Source organism: Notolepis coatsorum (genome assembly GCF_963971535.1).
Source record: "Notolepis coatsorum genome assembly, chromosome: 13".
NCBI classification, from domain to species: Eukaryota; Metazoa; Chordata; class Actinopteri; order Aulopiformes; family Paralepididae; genus Notolepis; species Notolepis coatsorum.
Genome location: NC_140177.1, coordinates 30,253,354 through 30,278,287, shown reverse-complemented (window position 1 = coordinate 30,278,287; position 24,934 = coordinate 30,253,354). Strand labels below are relative to the sequence as shown.

The following is a 24,934-nucleotide window of genomic DNA, read 5'->3' as shown; positions in this document are numbered from 1 at the left end:
CACCTTTGACTCGGGTCAATACAGTAATTGACTGACTGATGACTAACAAACGAGCCGTTCGGCCGCTCTCAAGGGAAACCCCCGTTGTTAGGCTGTAGGTCGGGAAACAGCTGATCTTTTGCTCCGTCCAGACTTGAAGTGATGGAGGCACATTCTTCAAAAAGCTGCATTTCCACTGCACTGTGATTCTACACAAGAAGGGTCTGGAGGGCTGACCAGAGGCGCTGGTCATTTTTAAGACCTTCATAAAGCAAGACTCTTAGGACACCAGGACCTGACAAACATAACAGCACAATGAGCAGAGTGGCTTTCTTTGAGGTAAACATGTACTCTTTGTTTTTATTTATTACCTAAACTGTTCAAATGAGTAGGGCTATTTTGTTAGTGACCCTTTCCACTTGTGTAAAGTAGAATTATATGGCTGTTTAACCAGTGCAGTGCAGTGGCAAATTAACAGTAGGTCAAACGCTCCACGCGCGTGCGCGCGCATGCACAGTTTTTTTTGGCTGCTCTCGTCCTGCAGCTGGATACTATTGCCTCACAGCGCGGCCGTCAGCGGCGCTGCCCAGAGAGCGCCGCTGGCTCTGCGGCTCTGCAGCTGCATGCTTCTCCGGGAGTCCGGTTGGATAATGCCATGTAAAAAGCGATTGCGCGTACTTCAGCCTCAGTGACCGAGGTATAACGCCGTTATACCGAGTTATACCAGCACTGCACCACTGTGTTTAACCCTTTCACTAACCCTTTGTAGTGTGGTAGTGAAAGGGTTAACCTTCTGTAGTGTGGGAGTGAAAGGGTTAACCTTCTGTAGTGTGGTAGTGAAAGGTTAACCTTCTGTAGTGTGGTAATGAAAATGTTAACCTTTTGTAGTGTGGTAGTAAAAGGGTTAACCTTCTGTAGTGTGGTAGTGAAAGCATTCACCTTCTGTAGTGTGGTAGTGAAAGGGTTAACCTTCTGTAGTGTGGTAGTGAAAGGGTTAACCGTCTGTAGTGTGGTGGTGAAAGATTAACCTTCTGTAGTGTGGTAGTGAAAGGGTTAACCTTCTGTAGTTTGGTAGTGAAAGGGTTACAGTAACGGTTATGTTACGATGAATTGAAAATGGGGGACCCTGATGTAAACAAGACGAAAGTCTTTCTCTGGTCTGCATCCCCTTAACAATTGTATGTATTGAGCTGTACTGTACTGTACCCATTCTGCAATCTGTTAATAAAGTTTTCAATCAATCAATCAAACTTTGTAGTGTGGTAGTGAAAGGGTTAACTCTTTGTAGTGTGGTAGTGAAAGGGTTAACTCTTTGTAGTGTGGTAGTGAAAGGGTTACAGTAACACTTTGTAGTGCGGTAGTGAAAGGGTTAACTCTTTGTAGTGTGGTAGTGAAATCATGGTCAGTTCCGGACTGTTTACAGTCGGACGTGGTCACTTGATGGAGCGGCCTGTTAAATGACGCTTGCCGGATATTTAGTCTTGTAACTCGAGACCCGAAGCACGCAATAGGTTGAGTGTGGTGGCGATTGAAAGGCGGAAAAATCTGCTTTCGAGCGGTGTATTGGTTGATCGGCAAAAGATGCCGCCCCGGAGCCGGCAAATGAGCGCAAAGTGCCGTGACGTGCGCGCATCCCGCGCATGGGCGTGGCATACCATATACGGTATGCCGAACGTTAAGAGGTTAACCTTCTGTAGTGTGGTAGTGAAAAGGTTAACATTCTGTAGTGTAGTAGTGAAAGCGTTAATCTTCTGTAGTGTGGCAGTGAAAGGGTTAACCTTCTGTAGTGTGGTAGTGAAAGTGTTAACACTTTGTAGTGTGGTAGTGAAAGGGTTAACCTTCTGTAGTGTGGTAGTGAAAGGTTTAACTTTCTGTAGTGTGGTAGTGAAAGGGTTAACCTTCTGTAGTGTGGTAGTGAAAGGTTTAACTTTCTGTAGTGTGGTAGTGAAAGGGTTAACCTGCTGTAGTGTGGTAGTGAAAGGGTTAACCGTCTGTAGTGTGTAAATGAAAGGGTTAACCTTCTGTAGTGCTGTAGTGAAAGTGTTAACTTTCTGTAGTGTGGTAGTAAAGGGTTGACCTTCTGTAGTGTGGTAGTGAAAGGGTTAACCGTCTGTAGTGTGGTAGTGAAAGGGTTAACCTTCTGTAGTGTGGTAGTGAAAGTGTTAACCTTATGTAGTGTGGTAGTGAAAGCATTAACCCTTTCTAGTGTGGTAGTGGAAGGGTTAACCTTTTGTCATGTGGTAGTGAAAGGGTTAACCATATGTAGTGTGGTAGTGAAAGTGTTAACCCTTTGTAGCGTGGTAGTGAAAGGGTTAAAGGTATAATGAGTAGAATTATCCCAAATGATCATGGATTGTCTTTCTTTCTTTCTATTTTTATGTGTTCGGGACTTTTCTGGGCATGAACCTTTGGGCAGTGAGTGCACATTATTGTGTGATGTGACAGCTTGTTCGCTTGTCAAATTTCTCTTTTTCTACCCAGAGTTTAACCTAAAATATGTTTCTGACAACATTTTTAGACTGATATGAGGACATGAGGATATTGCTAGATTTGAGTCATATTATATTTGGGCTGCAATGCCTAGTTTGAAAGTTAGATCAGTCAACATCAAAGTTTCAGTCTATTTAAACACACATTGGCTGAAACGACTTATTATGCCCTTATATAAGGCCCAATCAGCTATACAATAATCATACAAATGTTAACAAAACCTATTGTAACTGAGGGGTACAATTCCCTGACTGTATTACTAGATATGATACTTACTACCACTACCTTTGTACTTTATATTCGGCCACCCAGTACTCGGCATAAATATATTATGATAAACACTCTCACGTAGATGAAACGGATCCAACACAAATGTACGAAGTCGAAGTATGTATTTATTCCTACACAGCAATGGTGTGTAGAGCAAGCACTTAATCACTTAATTACATTTATGAATTGAAATAGTATGCACTTTTATGGCAAAGAGTATTCGTCGGTATATCAATAGAGAATGTCCAATCTCTGATGGCGCAGGTGGTAAATATACGACCTGGAATAGTTAAGGAATAACAGCAATGATACTTTAATGATTATAAGACTGGATACACTAAGGGGGGTAATCCGGTCGCTTGTAAGACAACAGGAGTAGGAGGGGGGGGGGGGGTAGAGTCTGGCTGCCTCGTCCGGCCAAGGGTATCCTGGGTGAACCCACAGTTGTGCAGCTCGGTGCGCCAGCGATCCTTGGACCACAGATGAAAGCAGTTGGACTCTCTGTGAGCCGGCTCTCTCCGGTCCACGGGGGAGAGACGTGAAGCGACCTCGTCTTGCAGAGCGTCTCCTCACCTTGCGTCCTCTCCAGGGGGGGGGGTTCCAACACACGGCAGTGTCGGGGGTCTTTATCCATGGAATAATCACTGTATACAAAGCATAATCCGTGCCTGGGAAGGCGGGCTGTCGTCGGTAGAATAATCCGGTATGCAGGTCCACTCGCTCGTCGGCTCTGGGGCTCCTCGGGTGCAGCCTCACATGGGGTCGACCATCCTGGATAAGCAGCCAGTTCTCTGCCCGAAACGATGGGGTGCTGGCTACGGTAGTATTCTCACCGTACGAAGCACTATATATTAACAGACTATTATTAGCTTAATAGACTACGTCCAACTCGACGATATAGTGCCAAATATGACTATTCAAATATTAATATACACGATGTCTCAATACCGATGGTAGGCCGAACTTGGCCTTACTCCCACACGTGGCGTCGCGGGGAGGCTTTACGTCTGTCACTCTATTGGAGGGTAAGAAACTGGACTGAAAAGGAAGTCCTACTTTAGTAGCGCAGTATATATACGCACTATGAACAAATAGTACCGTTAGTGGTGCGGTAGCCAGATTCCTACGCGGAACTAGGACTTGTTCGTACATGTTGAGCGGTACGTTTGAACTGGGTCTGGGGGGTATGGCAGCCTGGCACCAAGGTCTCGACCAATAGTAGAATGGAGACTATTATGGGATGTTCAGTAGGCTAGAATGGATATTCAATGCATATTGTACAAGGAATATACAAGGGATATCAAGGAATATTAGAGAATATACAAATACAATTAAATATATATATATAATAAATATATATATTCGGTTTAATCTGGCCCTTCACAACAGCCACCCCCTGATTGGTCCCAGACCTAATCAGTTAAGCAGAGACAGATTAATCGCGTTGTCTATTTACACATAAGGGTTTGCTGTAGGGGTCAGTCAACTTCACAAAGTCATAGGGTTATAGGGTCATGGTCATCATCGATTGTGTCTGGGAGTCGGGGCAGTTCTATGAGCCTCGCCACGGGACGGGTGTAAGTGCGACCCTGGACAAGCACTTCAGCTGCTCGGACCTTGCCGTCGGCACCGGTGATCACTTTGCTTACGCGGCCGGCCGGCCACATAGCTCTGGGCAGTGATTGATCAACAATCATGACGACCGTTCCTTCTGTCAAATTGTCTCTCTCCTTTACCCACTTCTGGCGGGTCTGTAGAGACGGTAGGTAGTGCAGTAGGAATGTCCTTTGTTGTGCACTCTCTATGGTAGTGCAATCATCTATGTTGGGGTCTGCGGAGATAACAGTGCTCAATCCACAGAACACAGGCTTCTTATTCTCAGCCTCCTCCTGACTGGCTTCCCTCGGGATAGGCGTGGGCCACTCTCCTTCCGGGAGCTTTAGGAATGCTGGGCCGTCACTGTAGACATTGCGACGGGTGAGGTCATCTAGGGGCATTCCCCGGGTGATGACGTCAGCTGGGTTCTGTTTTGTATCAACGTAGCGCCACTCTGTTTCTCCGGTTAACTCTTCGGTTAAGTCTTGAATCTCGGTGACTCTGACTCCCACGAAGACTTTGTACTTGCATGAGTCCGATTTGATCGAGGCGAGTACTGTCGTGGAATCTGACCACAGGATTGTTCTAGACACCGGTATGGTGAGCTCACGTTGGATGAGCGTGGCTAGGTGCGCTCCGGCTAGGGCTGCGCAGAGCTCTAGGCGTGGGATAGATTGTTGCTTGCGTGGGGTTATTCTCGAGCGGGCGAGGACAAATGCTGTGTAGATCTCTCCCCCCTCTTCTTGGGCCCGCAAGTAGGCTACTGATCCGTATGCGACCTCTGAGGCGTCACTGAAGACGTGTAAGTCCATTTTACATGTCTCTGGCCTCACCGTGGGTGGGAAGTAGCTTCGGCGCATATTAACGCCTGGGAGTGAGTGGAGCTCCATCTCCCACTCTCTCCAGGTGGATGCAAGGTGTGCGGGAATGGGGTCGTCCCAGCCCTGGTCCTTGTCCCACAATGCTCGTACAATCATTTTTGCCCTGGTGGTGTACGGTAGAATACATCCTAGCGGGTCATATTGTCGGGCGAGTGTTGTGTACACACTCCGTCTGGTGGTCGGCGCCGCCGCCGGCCTTCCCTGCTCCGTAGTCAGGGGCTTGTGTCTGTAGTGAAGCGAATCTGTTTTGAATCGCCACACCAATCCCAGGGTCATCTCCTGGGCTTCTCCCGAGATTGTAGCCATCCAGGTCTCGCTGCTGGCTGCCTTGTCCTCGGAGGAGAGGCTGCGCAGTACTTGCGGATCGCTGCTGGCCCACTGCCTGAGATCAAAGCCGCCTTTGATCAATGAGGCGCGGAGTTTAATCAGGAGATCCTCGGCTTCTTCCTGGGTTGAAAGGCTTTGTAGACAGTTGTCTACGTAGAAGCTGTTCTTTACGCTGTGTCGGACCTCTTCGTCCGCTGCTGGGTCCTCTGCTACATGTTTCTGTAGTGCAAATGTAGCACAGCAGGGGCTGCACGTCGTTCCGAAGGGGAGGACTTCCCATTGGTAGATGGCTGGGTGCTCATCTCCTGGCTTCTCTCTCCATAGGAACCGTAACAGGGGCTTGTCCTCCTCTACTAATCTCACCTGCAGGAACATTCCTTTAATGTCCCCGCTGATGGCCACCTTTTCCTGGCGGAAGCGGAGTAGAACGCCGAGTAGGGAGGGGCCGAGTGTGGGACCGGGCAGTAACTCTTTATTCAGATTTTGGGATCCGATCTGGTAGCTGCAGTTCAATACTATGCGGTCTTTACCGTTGTGATGGACCTTGTGGTGAGGCACGTACCACGATTCAGTGGTCTGGTCAGCCTCTTTAATGTCCATCTTTGTGACGTGTCCCGCTGTGATGAGCTTCTCAATCTCAGCGCGGTATACACTCTCTTGGGCGGGGTTCTTGGCTAAGCGCCGCTCCGTGTTCAGCAGGTACCGTTCTGTGGCGTCTGTCTTGGCGTGGAAAGTAGGCATTCCTTCTCGCCGCAGGAGTGGCATGGCGTATCTCAACACGCCGTTGACCGGGACTCTCTTGGTCCCTGTCTCGAGGAGGTGAATGGCGTAAATGTCATCTTTAGAGCGAATGTCTTTCTTTCCGTTCTTAAAGGGCATTTGTTCCAAGGTCCATAGCCGCTCTACGTGTTGCAGGAGTGCGGTTTCTCCCTCTGTGACTCGGGAGTGGAGACATCTAGTGGCTGTACTTCGGTTGAGAGATTTGGCGAGCGGGCCTTGGAGAGTCCATCCCAAACGGGTCTCGACTGCTGCAGGACAGCCTCGGGGTCCGGTATGAACCCGGTCTATCGGGACAATGAGGTCTGCATGGTCGGAGCCTATCAACAGGGTCGGCATAGCATTGTCTATGAGCGGGATCGGTAACTTGCGCAGATGTGCATATTTCTCCATCAGCTTGGCGACGGGGTATGTGTACCGCGACAGTCCTATTTCTTGGCTGGTGAAAGCGTCTGTAATCTGGTACCGTCGCTCAGGCTGGCCGCTTGCTGCGATAGAGAATGAGACATTCTCGCCCTTTATCGTCTTCAAATCTCGTCTTATTGTCCGAATTGTCATTTGGGTTTCGCTTCCCCGCAGCCCTAGCTGGGCCGCAGCGGAGGCGAGCAGAAGGGTCTTCTCTGACCCGTCATCGAGGACGGCGTAAGTGTCCAGGACTTTATTCTGGTAGCTTAGTGTCACACGCACTACTTTTAGGAGTACTCGGGCTCCACTGCTGCTGGCGGGATCGATGTACATGACGCTCGCTTTGCTGCTGGATGGTGCGGGTGAAGGGCGCCGTCTGTTACTGTCGTGAAGTATGTCCAGATGGGCTCCATCGCACTTGGTGCACCTTTTCTTTAAGCGGCATTCGGCTGCCATGTGTGAGCGCGCACAGCGAAAACAGCGCTTGTTGGACTTTATCCATTGACTTGCTTCCTCCGCGTTCAGCTTGGGGAAGGAGTCACATTGCGCTAGCCAGTGTTCTTTCTCACAGTAGGGGCACACTATCTTCCACTTCTCCGTTCTGGAGGGGGTACTGTGGCTCCTGCTGCTCGGTACTGACTCCGATTGGTGCATCACAGTCACCGATCTTCTTCCATCATTTAGTCGTCTGGTTCCTTCTCTGGAGCCAGGGGTGCTCCGTCCGAATGTATCTAGCCGTAGGCTGCTGACTTCTCTCGCCAGGAAGTCTGCTAGATCGAGGAGGTTCGGTTCGGGGCCATTCGGGTCTCGGTGGTCTCTCTGCCGCCTAAAACGCTCCTGTCGAGCGGGCGGCAGCTTCTCCAAGATCCTTTCCACATTTGAGTTGGCGTAAAGTTCATGCCTCCCCTTCTCTCTCTGCGCTCCCAACATCCCTACCAGGGACTGCACTCTGATGGACAGGTCGTCCAGTGCTCGATTGTCTATTGCTGGGGGTAAGCGGTCGATGTGTCGGATCTCCTGGATCACGTAATCCCATATGCGCCCATACCTCTGGTCCAATGCTACCAGCGCTGCTGTGTATGGGGTGGTGGAAGTCGCGTAGGCGAGCGCTATATTATGTGCGCGGGGTACCTTTAAGTGCTTCAGTAGGATGGCGTATTTATGGCGTTCATCCAATACATCCACCAACATGGTCTCCAGACACATGCGGAGTTCTGTATACTGGGCCCGGTTCTCTTGGGTGAAGTCGGGTACCATAGGCGTGCCAATGTATGACGCTGACTGTGGATACATCGGCGAGCGTTGGGGGAGAGGCCTCCTAGGCGAGTCTCCTCCCGCTCCTTGGTATGGGCTGGTACCGGCAGTGTACCATGGCCCGCTTGTCCAGGTGCTGTTCCTCGGTGCGGGTCGTGCGTCGTGCTCACCCGGGTATAGAGTCGGGGGTCTGTAGCGCAGCTCCGCGGGAGTATAGCCTGGGCTGTACCGGACCTCCTGGTCCGGTAGAGTACTGTGCTGTCGTCGGGCGTGGTTCTCCTCCTCTTCCTCTTCGTCTTCAGTTAGGTCATCCAGTGCTTGTAGTCTCTGGTTTAGCCTCTCCACAGGATATGCTGCTCCTTCCCGGTTGCTAGGTCTCGCTTGGACCGGTGGGGGGAGGTGGTCTGTGGGGGGTATAGACCTCGTCTGTTGGTCAAGTTCAGGGTTGTTTACTCGGCTAGGGGATGCCGCCCTGGAGGTGTGTCTAGACGAGTTCCTGGAGCCTCTGGCGGAGGGAGAGGGTGTTGTCCGTCTGATCAGCTGTTCTATTAGTTGCGCTTGCTGTCTGTCGCGCTCTGCGTCCCGTAGAGCACCAGCAGCTGCTCGCTGGCTGTCTGCTCGGTCTCGGGCCACATTCTCTTCCATCTGAATGCGTCTTATTTCTAGACGTATATGCTCTTCTTCGCTCCGCTGCTGGATCTGCAGTCGGTCGCGTTCAGCAGCGGCGTTCAGGCTGATGAGGAAGGCCTGCTGTAGGGTCCTCTCTGCCTCGCTGGGAGAAGGCGGTTGTATAGGGGAGCCTTCCCTCGGGGTACTCCTTGCGGAGCCTTGGAGCTCTATCTCCACGGTGCTCTCCCCGTCTTCTTCCGTGCCGAGTTCTCTCTCGGTAGCGTTGTATTCCTCCCGGGACTCATCGGGGACTACTTCTTCAGTACTGGCGGGGTGTGAAGTCATGTCTGGTTCCCACTGGTCCCCACCGTGAACTTGGTCAGTTACATTAGAACCCGTACGGGCCTCTATGGTCGGGGTAGTCTGGGCGTTGGGGTTAGACATACTTTTACTTTCTAGTTTTACCGCGTTTACTGTTAGTAGAAGACTAGGTTGTTGACTGACAGCGTAAGCCTCTAAGTACTGAGGGAGCCGTCGTTCGCGCTGCGGGCGTTGGTTAGGAGGACCGTTTCGTGGAGTGTTCATCATAGGCCATTTCAATATTAATAACACTATATTAATATTACACTAATTACCCTCCGGCTCGAAGGACCAATTGTAACTGAGGGGTACAATTCCCTGACTGTATTACTAGATATGATACTTACTACCACTACCTTTGTACTTTATATTCGGCCACCCAGTACTCGGCATAAATATATATATTCGGTTTAATCTGGCCCTTCACAACACCTATTGTTGTGAAGGGCCAGATTAAACCGAATATATATATTTATTTATATATATATATTTAATTGTATTTGTATATTCTCTAATATTCCCTGATATCCCTTGTATATTCCTTGTACAATATGCATTGAATATCCATTCTAGCCTACTGAACATCCCATAATAGTCTCCATTCTACTATTGGTCGAGACCTTGGTGCCAGGCTGCCATACCCCTCAGACCCAGTTCAAACGTACCGCTCCACATGTACGAACAAGTCCTAGTTCCGCGTAGGAATCTGGCTACCGCACCACTAATGGGACTATTTGTTCATAGTGCGTATATATACTGCGCTACTAAAGTAGGACTTTCTTTTCAGTCCAGTTTCTTACCCTCCAATAGAGTCACAGACGTAAAGCCTCCCCGCGATGCCACGTGTGGGAGTAAGGCCAAGTTCGCCTACCATCGGTATTGAGACATCGTGTATATTAATATTTGAATAGTCATATTTGGCACTATATCGTCGAGTTGGACGTAGTCTATTAAGCTAATAATAGTCTGTTAATATATAGTGCTTCGTGCGGTGAGAATACTACCGTAGTCAGTACCCCATCGTTTCGGGCAGAGAACTGGCTGCTTACCCAGGGTGGTTGACCCCATGTGAAGCTGCACCCGAGGAGCCCCAGAGCCGACGAGCGAGTGGACCTGTATACCGGATTATTCTACCGACGACAGCCCGCCTTCCCAGGCACGGATTATGCTTTGTATACTTTGATTATTCCATGGATAAAGACCCCCGACACTGCCGTGTGTTGGAACCCCCCCCCCCCTGGAGAGGACGCAAGGTGAGGAGACGCTCTGCAAGACGAGGTCGCTTCACGTCTCTCCCCCGTGGACCGGAGAGAGCCGGCCCACAAAGAGTCCACCTGCTTTCATCTGTGGTCCAAGGATCGCCGGCGCATTGAACGGCACTACAGTGGGTTCACCTGGGATACCCTTGGCCGGACGAGGCAGCCGGATTCTACCCCCCCCCCCCTCCTACTCCTGTCGGCTTACAAGCGACCGGATTAACCCCCCCTTAGTGTATCCAGTCTTATAATCATTAAAGTATCATTGCTGTTATTCCTTAACTATTCCAGGTCGTATATTTACCACCTGCGCCATCAGAGATTGGACATTCTCTATTGATATACCGACGAATACTCTTTGCCATAAAAGTGCATACTATTTCAATTCATAAATGTAATTAAGTGATTAAGTGCTTGCTCTACACACCATTGCTGTGTAGTAATAAACCATACTTCGACTTCGTACATTTGTGTTGGATCCGTTTCATCTACGTGAGAGTGTTTATGATAATATATTTATGCCGTGTACTGGGTGGCCGAATATTAAGTACAAAGGTAGTGGTAGTAAGTATCATATCTAGTAATACAGTCAGGGAATTGTACCCCTCAGTTACACCTATAGTGTCCAATAGTTACTGGCAGCCCCACCACCAAAAATAAGAAATAGGAATGAAGACACGTATTCATTCTCCAGTTGATTGACTGAGCTGTTGATACAATGGCTAATACTAGACAGGTAAAAATACAATTGTATTTCTGTATTTTGTGTCTATTTGTTTACATTGGTAATGTTTGCATACACTGAAGTAAAACAGATATATATTCCAATCTAAAATGGGTGAATAAAGTTCCAAATACCTTTAGAGACCAAATTCTTCAAGAATGTATGTGAAATGTGAATACCCCCCCACATTGAAATGGTAACGAGCGGGGCTTTAAAGGTATGAATGTAATTTAAACCCTTTTGGATCTTGATCCTGTCCTCTGACCGAACCGTAAACCCTACCACAGGGATCCAATTCCGGTGGCGACGTGTAGGGTATTTAACCCTCCAGTGAGAGAGTGAGTTTACACCAAGGGGTTACCATTGCAAGGCTTCAACCTTGTAACACTAGGTGGCTAGGTGGTGTAGTGGGCAAGGCGCTCGCCATCAACGCTGGAGACGCTGGGTTCGAATCCAGCTCTCGGCGTTGCTATCAGCTTGGCTGGTCGTTCATACTAACACAATTGGCAGTGTTAGGGGTGGGAAAGCTGATGGGTGGGTCCTGGGCGTTGTGGACAGCGACCCCTACAGTTCGGTCGGGGCGCCTGCACAGCGAGGGTAGGATCTGGAGGGAGGTAGTGTGACCTTCCACACGTTACACTCTCCCGGTGAGAATCTGCGCTGCCAGGCTGGCTGCCGGCTGGCTGCACATGCGTCGGAGGAAAGCATGTGACAGTCTCCGGCCTCCCGGACCAACAGTAGGGGGGAGTGCGCAACAACCAGGAAGGGGGTTGGGAATTGGCATAACGACTAAATAGTGGGATGGGAGAAAAATCGGAAAAAGGAGGGGGGGGGGGATAATATAAAAAAAAAAAATTGTAACACTCACCCCTCTAAAGTCACTCCACAGTGACCCCAGCTGGAGGGCCGGGCTCGACCATTATTATCCAAGTTCATGGCACCACTTGTAACTTGTGGTCACTGGACACTAGCAGACACTTCGCGCTCTGCATCTGTCCTCCGATGGCCTCGAACCGCGAACCCTCCACCGCTCACCAGGCAGTTCATTACATAATGTTAATTAACATTGCGCAGTTTCAGCCAGCTAATCACCCAGCCCAGAAGAGTGTGTAATTCAACACAAACTACCATTGATCTCATTCTGACCTCTGACAAGTCCAGGATCTCCAATAAAGGGGTTATAGCATGTGGGTTAAGCGATCATTATATGATATTCTGTACCTGCAAAAAGCTAAAACAAAAGGCCGGCTGTCACAAAGCAGTCACATCTAGGGACCTCAAAACCTACTCTAGCGAGGCCTTTAACCAAGAACTGGAGAGCCTGGACTGGTCAGATGAGCTCAGTGGTACACTAGTTGAAGAAACATGGCTTGGATTCAAAACCAAATTCTCAACAATACTAAATACATGGCCCCCCTAAGAACCACCAGGGTTAAAAATCACGCTGAGCTATGGATGCACTCAGAAATACTGACCGCTATGAAAACCGGTACAAAAAATGCTCTGAACTTCATAAAAGTCAGTCAAAGCTTGTCAAAAGCACAAACAAGCCCATGTGGTAGAACTCAAACTACAAAGAAACAGACTAAGAAACGATTTAAACACCATGATCAAATCAGCAAAAAACTAAAAACCAGATTTACAAACATAAACACAAAGACAGGAAACACTCTCATCACAGACAAGCTGAATGTGGCCAAATACTTAAAACATTTCTTTACAAACATAGCCACAACACTGGTTAATAAACTACCCTCCCACTCAGGGCATTTTGGGGTAGAACACATCCTAGCATACTACAAAAACCTAGGGGTCCGCAAAGATGACTTCAAACTTGAAATGGTAACAACAGTTGAGGTACTCAAAAGACTGAGCGCCCTCCAACCTAACAAGGCCACTGGCCATGACAATATCCCCTCCAAATTCCTCAGAGACTCAGCAGCCACCATCACCCCAATCATCACACACATAATAAACCTCTCCATAAAACAGGGATAGGCCTACGTCCCCAAAGACTTCAAAATTGCTAGAGTGACCCCCCTGCACAAAAAAGGCAGCAAATTAAACCCAGGCAACTACCGCCCTGTTTCTATTCTTACCTCCATCTCGAAAGTCATGGGAAAAAAAATTCTACAAACAGGTCGAGAAGTACCTCGCGGAGAAAAATCGAATCTATGAATTCTAATCTGGCTTCAGAACATCCCACTCCACTGACACATGCCTTCTCTATTTGAATGACCACATCAAACAAGAGGTGGACGCGGGCAAATACTGCATCATGATCATGCTGGACCTCCAAAAGGCTTTCGACACTGTCAATCACTCCATTCTGATTGACGAGCTAAAAGCAATTGGTTTTGATAGTTTATCAGTGAGCTGGATGCAATCCTACCTGGAGGGGAGAGAACAGATGATGGAGGTAAACGGTACACGACCCCCCCCCCCTCCCAGTGAGCTGTGGTGTTGCACAAGGAAGCATACTAGGACCGTTACTGTTCCTAATTTATGCAAACGACATGTCATCAGCTTGTGACTGCAACTTGTTCCTGTTCGCGGATGACGCAGCCCTGCTGGTCTCTGACAGGAACAAGTTGCAGGTTGAAAAAGCCCTCAGCTCGGAACTCGGCAGAATCTGCACCTGGCTCGCTGATAACAAACTATCATTACACCTGGGTAAAACAGAGTCCATTCTCTTTGGATCAAATAACGAACTCAGCAAGACCAACGGCTTCTCTGTTAGAGTGGGTGACAATAATATTGCCACAGGGAAAGATTAAATTACATACCTGGGTTCCATCCTAGAGGCAAATCTTTCCTGTGACAAAATGGCAATGTCAGACTACTGGTTGACCTTACTCCTAAAACCCACCTCACCCCTGCCCATTTTGACAACCTAGGATGGCTTAGAGTAGACTTAGAGTACAGCAACTTGCAATGGGCCTGGTCTACAAGATACACTACACACTAAGGTACCCATGTACATTCACGAGTATAAATAAAGGTTTGAAATGTACATGTCGAAATACTTCCCAAAGATCAGTGAATACCACGACCACAACACCAGAGGGAGTTCCACAAATCATGTTCAACCCAGATTCGGCTCAAACAAGGGACTAAACACATTTCGCAATTATGCCACATCAATGTGGAACGCCCTACCCACAGCCGTAAAAGAATGTGAATCCCTTCAAAACCCTTCTCAAAGAGCACCTACGGGAGGCTGCTATTCGAAACTGGGCCCTGTAAATATCCAACCCCCCCCCACCCAACCCCCTCCAATGTACAGTTGCCTCCCCCTCAAATGATATACCTACCCTCTTTTAGAAACTCTGTCTCTTACATTTACATTTACATTTAGTCATTTAGCTGACGCTTTTATCCAAAGCGACTTACAAGTTCTGTACGACAAGACAGCAAGAAGGGTACAACTCTATCAGCTGAGTAACAATGTTCATCAAGTGTTGCGTGTTACAGTGTAGGTTAGTTTATTAGGACAAGTGCATGACAGTAAGGTTAGTCAGGGTTAGATTTTTTTTTTTTTTTCTTTTTCCTCTTTTTTTTTTATAAATCATTTCAGATAATGGTTGAAGAAGTGAGTCTTTAGTCGACGGCGAAAGATTGGACGGGATTCGGCTGTCCTAACTGGGATGGGTAGTTCATTCCACCATTGTGGGGCAAAGACTGAGAATAGGCGGCTTCTCTTTGATGACCCTCCGGGAGCTTGGATAGGAGTAGGTCTGAGGCGGCCAGAAGATGCAGAGCGTAGGGGTCTTGAGGGTGTGTAGTTAGAGACCATTGACCGGAGGTAGGCGGGAGCGGTTCCCTTTGCCGCACGGTATGCTAGGTCGAGGGCCTTGAAGCGGATACGTGCAGCAATGGGGAGCCAGTGCAGGTCCCTAAGAAGTGGGGTGACATGGGCCGACTTCGGTAGGTTTGAGATCAGGCGGGCCGCTGCGTTTTGAATGAGTTGAAGAGGCTTGGTGGCAGTGGCCGGGAGGCCAGCTAGCAGTGCGTTGCAGTAGTCGAGGCGGGAGATGACTGTTGATTGGACGAGGAGTTGGGTGGCTTCTTTTGTCAGGAAGGGGCGTATCCTTCTGACGTTGCTCAGGAGGAATCTGCAGGTTCTGGTTGTCGCTGCGATGTGAGCAGAGAAGTTCAACTGGTCGTCGAGGACAACACCAAGGTTCTTGGCGGTCGGGGACGCGGTCACAGCTGCATTCTCGACTGTGATGGAGAGGTCGGTCAGGGGGGAGGATTTGGCCGGCAGGTGGAGCAATTCTGTTTTGCTTAGGTTCAGTTTGAGGTGGTTGGTCGTCATCCAGGCGGAGATGTCGGACAGACAGGCCGAGATCCGCTCAGAGACGTGGATATCTGAGGGAGGGAAGGAGAGGAAGAGTTGAGTATCATCGGCATAACAATGATATGAGAAGCCATGAGACGTGATAATGTTACCCAGTGATTTAGTGTAGAGGGAGAAGAGAAGGGGTCCTAGGACCGAGCCCTGGGGGACACCCATCCGGAGGGGACGGGTGGCCGACAGAGTCCCTCTCCATGATACTTGGTAGGAGCGGTCGTTGAGGTATGATGTCAGCCATGTCAGCGCAGATCCAGCCACTCCCATTCCTGCGAGGGCCGCGAGGAGGATCTGATGGTTGACTGTGTCGAAGGCTGCAGATAGATCTAGGAGAATCAGGACAGAGGAGAGGCCTTTCGCTTTTGCTAAGTGAAGTGCCTCTGTGACCGCAATGAGGGCCGTTTCTGTGGAGTGGCCAGTCCGGAAGCCAGACTGATTGGGGTCTAGGAGGTCATTCTGTAAGAGATAAGCAGTAAGTTGGTTGGATACAGCACGTTCAAGTGTTTTAGAAAGAAAGGAGAGAAGAGAGACAGGACGATAGTTGGCTATGGCGGTGGGGTTCAGGGTTGGTTTTTTTATGATGGGCGTGACTCTGGCTTGTTTTAGGGAGGTGGGGACCACTCCCGAGTTGAGTGAGGAGTTGATGGTTGCAGTTAGGAATGGGAGGATGTCCGGTGCTATGGTCTGGAGGAGTGGGGAGGGTAGCTGGTCCAGCTGGCATGTAGTCGGACGGTTCGACATTACCAGTGTCAGGGTCTCGGCTTCTGTAATGGGAGAGAAAGATGACAGAGTGAAGGATGAGGTTCTCGATTCAGCGTTTGGAATGGGTGGGGGTTGGGAGAAGGAGCTGCGGATGTTCTCCACTTTTTCCTCAAAGAAGATCGCAAAGTCTTCGGCAGAAAAAGATGAGGGAGGAGGGGGTGGGGGGGGGAGTGAGGAGGGAGGACATGGTAGCATGCAGTTTGCGAAGATTCTTGGCAGAGGCCTCGATCCTATGGTGAAAGAAAGAAGCTTTGGCATTAGTAATGGTTTTGGAGAATGTTAACAAGCGGTTGTGATATGTGTCGATGTCAGCAGTGAGGCGTGACTTTCTATACTTCCTCTCAGCCGCTCTCAGGACCTGTCTTTGTTCTCTCACTGCATCCGTCAGCCATGGACTGGGTGGGGAACGGCGGGCAGGTTTCTCAACGAGGGGACAGAGCTTGTTAAAGGAGGTCTTAAACAGTACTGTATATTTGTATATCTTGTCATAAATGTCTGAATGTAACAGTACTGTTTATCTGTATGTGTTAGGGCAGCAATGGCGGAGCCCAATAGCAGAACACAGGAGGAGAGAGAATGGAGCGTTTTAGGTTGGTTTAATTATAGGCACCAAGCAGACAGGTATTTGATATACAGGAATGTGTAATAGGCGCGAGCAGGTGCACTCCTCGTGCAGCACAGGAGCGTCCAGGTGGGTGGTGTCTCGGGAGCGGTGGTCCTGGGTGTAGCCGGTACAACACTGTACCTGCCAAACACTTCGACCATGCCTTGAGTGGGAGTCGAACCCCGGGCATCCGCACTGCGGGCGACATCACAAACCGTTGCGCCAAGAAAGGATATCCTCTCTAAGCGCTCAGTTTGGATGCCTCTGGGGAGTGTGTTTTACTTCTATGTACCGTAGTCACACTATCGCGGTACATATCCATTACATTCACCCCCCCTAAACTCACACCACTCAGGCATCCGGGTCACGGCACCACTGTAGCCGGTACAACACTGTACCTGCCAAACACTTCGACCATGCCTTGAGTGGGAGTCGAACCCCGGGCGTCCGCACTGCGGGCGACATCACAAACAGTTGCGCCAAAAAAGGATATCCTCTCTAAGCGCTCAGTTTGGATGCCTCTGGGGAGTGAGTTTTACTTCTATGTACCGTAGTCACACTATCGCGGTACATATCCGTTACATGGGCACAGGGAGAACAAGGATTAGGACAAGGTATGCAACAAGGACAGAGTAGCAAGGCTAGTATGCGTCGTCGTACCTAGGTTGTTAGGTCTCTCTCCCACCCACCCACCCCCTCCTAATGTACAGTCCCCTCCCCATCATATGTATATACTCTGTCAGGATCTAGGGGTAACAGTACTGTATATTTGAATACCGTTTATGTCACAAATGTATCAGTACTAAATACCTATATGTCCCTATGCCATAAATGTCATGTATGTTGTGTATGTCATAAATGTCTATATGATTGGAAAATGGGGGACCCTGATGGAAACAAGACTAACGTCTTTCTCAGGTCTGCATCCCCTTAACAATTGTGTGTATTGAGCCGTACTGTATTGTACCCATTCTGCAATCTGTTAAATAAAGTTTTCATTCATTCATTCATTCATTCAGGTTAACACTGCAACAAGGGAGAGCAGGATCTGTGGGCTGATGTAGGGGTTTGTTGATGAGGGAATCCCTCACAGCCACACTGATTGATCTCCCTCTGGCAGCGTGGGAATGCTGGGGTCGGATGCTGCCCATATAAGGGTGTGGAAGGATGAGGGGTGAGGAAGGCTCTCGCCGTGATGGTGTGGAAGGAGGAGGGGTGAAGAAGGCTCTCGCCGTGATTATGATAGTATGTTGTGTATGTCATAAATGTTACGATGAATTGAAAATGGGGGACCCTGATGTAAACAAGACGAAAGTCTTTCTCTGGTCTGCATCCCCTTAACAATTGTGTGTATTGAGCCGTACTGTATTGTACCCATTCTGCAATCTGTTAATAAAGTTTTCAATCAATCAATGTCGATTACATAATGTATGTGAAGTTAATCACAGAGGATCCAATTCAGGTGTCAGGGGCTACTTGACTTAGGAGTGAGTTTACACCAAGGGGCCACCATCCTCATTACACACAGATGAATCAACACTGTTCCTTGGCACCTGTGACACAAGCGGATTACTGTTACAGTACCTTGCTCTGTCAAAACACAGATGACGAACTGTGGGGTTATAGGGGCTTGAACGGGGAATCAAACTAGCACAGAGTATACATTCTGTAACCAGGAGCCTACCGAGGTATCACCAGCTCTCTCATATTACCAGAAGTTGCTAAAGCGCAAGTTGTCAGTGAGGGCCGTCGTGGGCACATACATCCCATACATCACAACTTGTTTCGTGTCAAGACTGCTCCTTTGCTGTTTTCAAAAGCAACAAACTCACTTCCACCCGCACACACACGCGTCCCACCCAACTAGCACCATGAGTTTTGCCCTAATGGATTTGTACACTGTTAGCCAATTCATAAAGGCAAGATGTGGTGATGGGTTGAAGGCAGGGGAAGCCAAGAAACCTAAAAACTTTATATTCTTTGAGGTGGAGATTCTGGACTTGAAGAAGGTACAGCTGTGTTTCTTGGACAAGGTAAATATCTCTCATGGCTACTATGTAGGGCTCTCCACCAGAAAAGGTGCTGTAAGTAAGTAGTATTTCTTTTGTTTGTTCAAATAAGTGGTCTACATGTTAAAACAACAGGTGAGTCAGGAGGTAGAGCGGTCGTCTGGTAATCAGAAGTTTCCCGGTCAATTCCCACTCCCCCTGGCAGCATGCCCCCTAATTGCTCCTGATGAGCAGATTGGCACCTTGCATGGTCGCCTCCGCTGTCGGTGTGTGAATGTGAGCCATACGTTGTAAAGCGCTATATAAATGCAGTCCATTTACCGTTTACAATGACAGTCATCACTGATATAGTGTTTAGTCATTAACATGGGTCTCCAAGTCCCTCCGTTCTGCAGTAAACAGAACATAAATGTCCTGGTATCTCGTTCCCACTTCATCCAATCAGGAGAGAGAACTCCAAACTTGGTCTGACAAAAATAAGAAATAAAATAGTTTTATACAAATAAAATTATCTACCAGTGCAGTAAGCTAATTTCACAGGATTTCTTGAAATAAGTTAAAAAAAAATAATAATACTCTTGGATAAAGTGGGAAGGGATAGCAGAACATTTATTTTGTGTTTACTGCAGAGCGGAGGGACTGAGAGACCCATGTTACTGACCAAACACTCTATATCAGTGATGGCTGTTGGAATATAGAGTCTATTTAACAAGAAAATACCACTTACAGCTCCTTTAAGTCGACTTTAAGGACTTATTGTCCTTCTGCTGACATGCAGAAGGACCTCTTCAAATCTGGTGCCCATAAAACAATATATATATTTGTGAATGTTGTTTTCATACCAGAGATGCATGTGTCATTTTCCCAGCAATGACTAATGACCCATAACTCGTAAATTAAACATAAAACAACCGATTAACTGGCTAAAAACATCTCATCCTACTACTACTACAGTATGTATTGTATGTACTTGTAGTCAACTTTTAATGGAATCCTCTAAGACTGACACAGATCTGCTGTCTATAATAACCTTACTTTTTTGCAGGTGGAACCAAGTGCAACCATAGGGGAAATAAAGTGTCTCTTACATAAATCCTGTGAGTGGAATTTTAAAATCAACTCATCACAATATCAGGGACGTATTCATCAACCAAATTGTTTTTAAATAATGTAGATTTATGTTCTGTCTTTGTGATGTTGCTGTAGCCTAATTTTATACTCATTGTTGATCGTCACGTCACAGATCCAAAATGGTACCCAGAAAGACAGTCTCTGACCCTGCATCCCAGTGAGTATGTTTGCTTTGGAATCGACCAATGGATACTTTATACCTGATAGCCAATGTTTTTATAGGCTCCATATTCCATTACAGCAAAACAACAACAACATCATGTGAGATTTATGTCTTTCTTCGGTTACCCTGCCACATACCTTCATTGCACACACTCACTTTAAACATTTACCTTAACATTCACTTTAGACACTTTAAACACTACACCATATGTTATCTATTTTATCTATTTATTACTAAAAAGATTTGCACTACATCTCTACCTCGTTTTTAGCATTTCTGCATTTTGTACTTTAGTTTTGTGTATTGTATATTTTGTATAGTGTTTTCTTTTCTTTTTACTCTTTTTTTACTGTATGAAGCACACTCTCAGGAGGCTCATACAGAACCAAGCATTTCACTGTAATGTTAGTAACCTTATATGTGACAAATAAAAAACAAACTTGAACTTGAACCTCCCCCTTCCAGTTCCCCCGGGTTGCTATGACGCCTGAATTTCCCCAATAAAGGAATATCTAATCTTATCATATCAACAACAACAACATTAATAACACAGTAATATACGGTGTAGCCAGGGCTGTCGCTTATGTAAAATTCAAATCGCTAAACAACTCAGACCAACAATAAATTTGTAACATGATGATGTTTGGACGTCAGAGCCGCAGCAGCTGAGCCGGTGTCTGCAGTTTTTCTGCGAATGCAGAGGCCAGCAGATATACGTATACTGCAGTTCGTTTAGTTTAATTTAGTTCCTTTATTTCGGTCTTTAACTTTTTCTTTACAAGGTGTGTACATAGAAATCAATAGGTAATACATTTTTGTGTATTAAAATAGAATGAAAACAATATTAGAGTGACCAAAAATGTGTAGGAAGAAGGCCTTCTATAACAAGTATATCCTTAACCCCTTTGTCATTTCAAAATGTGAAAATAGCAGAGGAAATATAGAAGAAAAAGAAAAAAGAAAAAACTAAAAATATATTTTAAAACATATTCAAACACAATACACGTACAGATAGTTTATACCTAAGATTTTTTTTATTTTTGTGTGCAAAGTACATTACACATTTTTTCTAAATGTTTACAACTGTTTCACAAGTTGACCCCTTTGACATCTGTTTTTTATCCTTGAATTATAAACAGAATGAGGAGGGCAATACCGATCCAGTTCCCTGGTGCCTGTCACCCTATCAAAGCACCAACCCAGGGTATTCTGCGGTATAAGTCCCATATACTTATACCAAGACCACGGTCCGTCGACACTGAAAATGACCACAAAAAAAGAAATCTCTAACCTAACATCTCTAATCAAATGTTTGGTCTTTGCGTGTTGTTTGTTTGTGAGGCCAGGGGGACTGGGGACGAGGTTAAGGTTACAAGAAGGAGTGGGGGAGGGGTGTTCTGGTTTCATGTGTATGTCATTAGCAAGTTGGCACCTCCCATGACAGACATGTGGGTGACCCAGAATGTCCCTCAACAGTAAATTATAAATTATTACTGTGGGGTAAACAGACCAACACCTTTAAAAGTACACGTACTGTATATTAGTCAGACTACTGCACTGGGGTGGTCCTGATATAAAGTTATCTCTCCCCCGCTACGGAGATGGCGTGTTTTTAAGGTAAATGCTTTTCCTTCTTGTATGTTTGGCAAATGAATTATGACAACTTATCAGATACCCATCAGACATTAAGTTATGTAAGCTGCAGTATTTCCTATGGTTGAAAGTTGACTGTTTTGAATGTATGAGATTGTATTTATGTACAATGCAGAATATTTATTGTCCATAGTCATCCCCATGTATTACCTTGTAGTGTTGTTGATAAGATAATCCTTTATTGATCCCCTTGCACAATACATACAATTGTTAAGGGGATGCAGACCAGAGAAAGACTTTCGTCTTGTTTACATCAGGGTCCCCCACCCCATACATCAGAGGTACATGTATTGGGCAGGGTAATAGTAGAAATACATAAATATAGGCAATATAGTCTGCTATATAGTCGAGTCCCTACCTATTCAGACAAACTCAAACAGGATAAGTAGAAAGCAATGTTTCACGGCCAAGTTTTAGCTAAGGAACTGCTACGGGTGCATAATTCTTTGAGAAAGCAATTCCCGGTCCCTCTTTAGCAGAGCATCGGTTGCCATCCGCGTCACTGAACTCCACTGGGAAACGGGAGGTTCTAGCCCCAGGCTCGGAGTGATTATGGCAGTAACACTTGGTTGCAGCAGGACATTGATATACCTGTATCTGATCTATTGTGGAATAGAGGAATAGGACAAGCTATGAGAGGCATTTGATTCTGACCGGGCGGCGTCAGCTATTTTCCTGGTCTCAAGTGGTCTGTGTCGACCCGTCCATAATAAGTGGCGTCCCCCCTGGTGCCCCTCGCGGAGCTGAGAGAGAGAGAGAGAGTGATTTATTTGGAGGAGGCTGGCCTGGCAGCAGGTCCCCTTCTTCGTGGCCAGATCCTCATGCTCCCGAGAACGCAGGCGGCATCTAACGTTTGACTCGACAGATTTCCCCTCCGATTGATCCTCTAGTCTCGCTACAGAGGCGAGAGGACGCGAGGTGTGTAAACAACATGGAATACGTCCTCCTCTTATCATCATCACCGCGGACTGATTCAATAATTGCAGAGCAAATTATAGCGCAACGGGTTATTATTCACGCGTTGACAGAGGCGCGGAAGAGGGAACGGAGCGAGCGTCAGCATCACCGGCTGCTGGAGGAAGGAACACAAAACGAGAGGAAACGATGCCGAGTCAAAACACGACGTCGGAGGAATGAGGCAATCTGACAGCAGTGGTTATAATAATCCTGACCATCTGACAGTGTGGCCGCAGCAGCATGCCACCACAACAACACACTTGGCTGGTCGAGCCACGTCGCTTAGTTGTTTTGATTGATTGATTGAAAAGTTTATTAACAGATTGCAGAATGGGTACAGTACAGTACAGCTCAATACATACAATTGTTAAGGGGATGCAGACCAGAGAAAGACTTTCGTCTTGTTTACATCAGGGTCCCCCATTTTCAATTCATCATAACATATATGACATACATGACATACAGATAGACAGTACTGCTACATCTATACATTTATGACATATCAGATTTGCAAATACAGTACTGTTTGTGATACAAGAGTGTATTTGGCGTAGAAACTGTACATTGGAGGAGGAGGTTGGGTGGGTGGGGTGGGGTTGGGTGGGTTGGGTGAGGGCTGTACATTGGAGGGGGGGGGGGGGGTTGGGTAGGGGACACACACACATTTTACACTGTACATTGGAATACTGACAAAGCCTTACTTGGTCATTTACTGTACAACTAGGTTAGGACATTTGTAGGGGCCAGATAGAAAGGGTGTTCATTAAATGCAGGCTTCATCTCTTCAATAAATAATAATAATATTAATGGAAAGGGATCAACTTTAGTATGATGAGTCCATTGAATTGGGCTGTTGGGTTATTGATCTGACTGTATGATTGAAGCACCATCAGTAGTATCAGTGCAATTGTGAGGAGCCTAGTTCTCCTCTCCTGAGAAACAGAAGGAAAGCAAAGGGTCAGCAGTGGTCACTCATTGGTCATTAAAGGACACACTCAAAGGCTACGTTCACAAATCTGAACAGCACAAATCACATGGAATCTGATCTTTTCAATTCTGATTTGGGTCACTTTTATAATGTGTTCCTAAATCAGATACAGATACAGATCAGATACAACTTTTACGTCACTCAGAGTCTAGATTGACATTCGTCACAATAAATGTTTAAATGTCCATATTTTTTATTGTTAATTTGCGCGTTGCGGGTCAGTTCAGACTAGAATCTGATATTGGCCACATAAAAAAAAATCTAAGCAATAAATCTGAATTGAGCACTAAGGCTTGCAGTGTGAACATAGCCACAAAAAAAAAGCCCAAAAGCGTGATGTAAATGAATGGAAACGACTAAACACTCATAATGATAACAGCCGGTTCCAGCCAGCTGCACATCGGGTGCCAACTAAATGTCACAGCAAGTGAAGATAGGAATTTGTTCAACTTTGAATTGAGTCACTCCAGAGATACGCTGCTCACAAGGAGTGCCGTGTGCTCCACAGTAAGGTGGCCGTGGTTTGAGAAGGTTTCTGGGCGAATACACTGAGGACATGTCGAACAGGGACCGCTAAGTTGCACAAGGGGAGCTGCACTGCGGTGTAGCCTGTCTGATGTGTCATTCATATGGAGGCACCTTGTTATGACTGACACTGCCCTCATCATAGTCCTTTCATTAGTTCAAAGAAGCAATTATTACCTGTCTTTGCTGACATCTAGAAAAGTCAGAGGAGATATTACAAGGCTTATGATATCAAATATGCCCCTGCTAGCTAACAGAGACATGTGGTTAAGGGCCTTAGGACATTTTTAATAGACTGTAAAGAGACTGATGATGATGCCATCTCAGGTATGACCCTCTGTCGCTCGTGACAGACACACTACAGCCCATAGGAAGGACACGGTTTTTCCAACCATTGAATCTGCCTATAGGGGGACATTTAAAGGGACATTAAGTTAAGCAGGGTTTGTACCTACATACCATACATCTTTTTATATGCTTCCAAATTTCAGACGGAGAATCTCTTGGAGACGACGAGGTGCTTGCGAATCTGCCGGTGGGAACCACAGCAACCATGTTCTTCCACGACCTCGGTCCACAGCTGGGATGGGCCACGGTAAGAGAAGGCAACATACAAGTCCTGTTCATGGTTTCTCTGGACACATGTAGTCTATATCTCTCTCTCTCTCTACTCTCTCTCTCACTCTTTCTCTCTCTTAGGTCTTTCTGACAGAAAGTATCGGACCACTCTTCCTCTATATGCTCTTCTATCTCCGTCTCCCCAGCATCTACTTGGATCAGCATGACTTCACCATCAGTCCCCTCAAAGTGGTCAAGTAGGTTTCTGTGGTTGATGATGTTTTTAGTTTTTTTCATGAAGA

General features: G+C 46.9%; 1 protein-coding gene across 1 annotated transcript in view; it reads left to right on the top strand.

The window, feature by feature from the left end:
- The window catches only part of LOC311239312 (very-long-chain enoyl-CoA reductase-like), a gene marked incomplete at both ends in the record, with an annotated part of 52,850 nt that overhangs the window by 22,083 nt on the left and 5,833 nt on the right, over window positions 1–24,934 (top strand). The window contains 5 exons of the mRNA XM_084327618.1: window positions 18,469–18,681; window positions 19,703–19,754; window positions 19,901–19,945; window positions 24,566–24,669; window positions 24,774–24,889. Coding sequence (XP_084183744.1) covers window positions 18,469–18,681; window positions 19,703–19,754; window positions 19,901–19,945; window positions 24,566–24,669; window positions 24,774–24,889 — 530 coding nt within the window. The remainder of the gene's footprint in view (window positions 1–18,468; window positions 18,682–19,702; window positions 19,755–19,900; window positions 19,946–24,565; window positions 24,670–24,773; window positions 24,890–24,934) is intronic.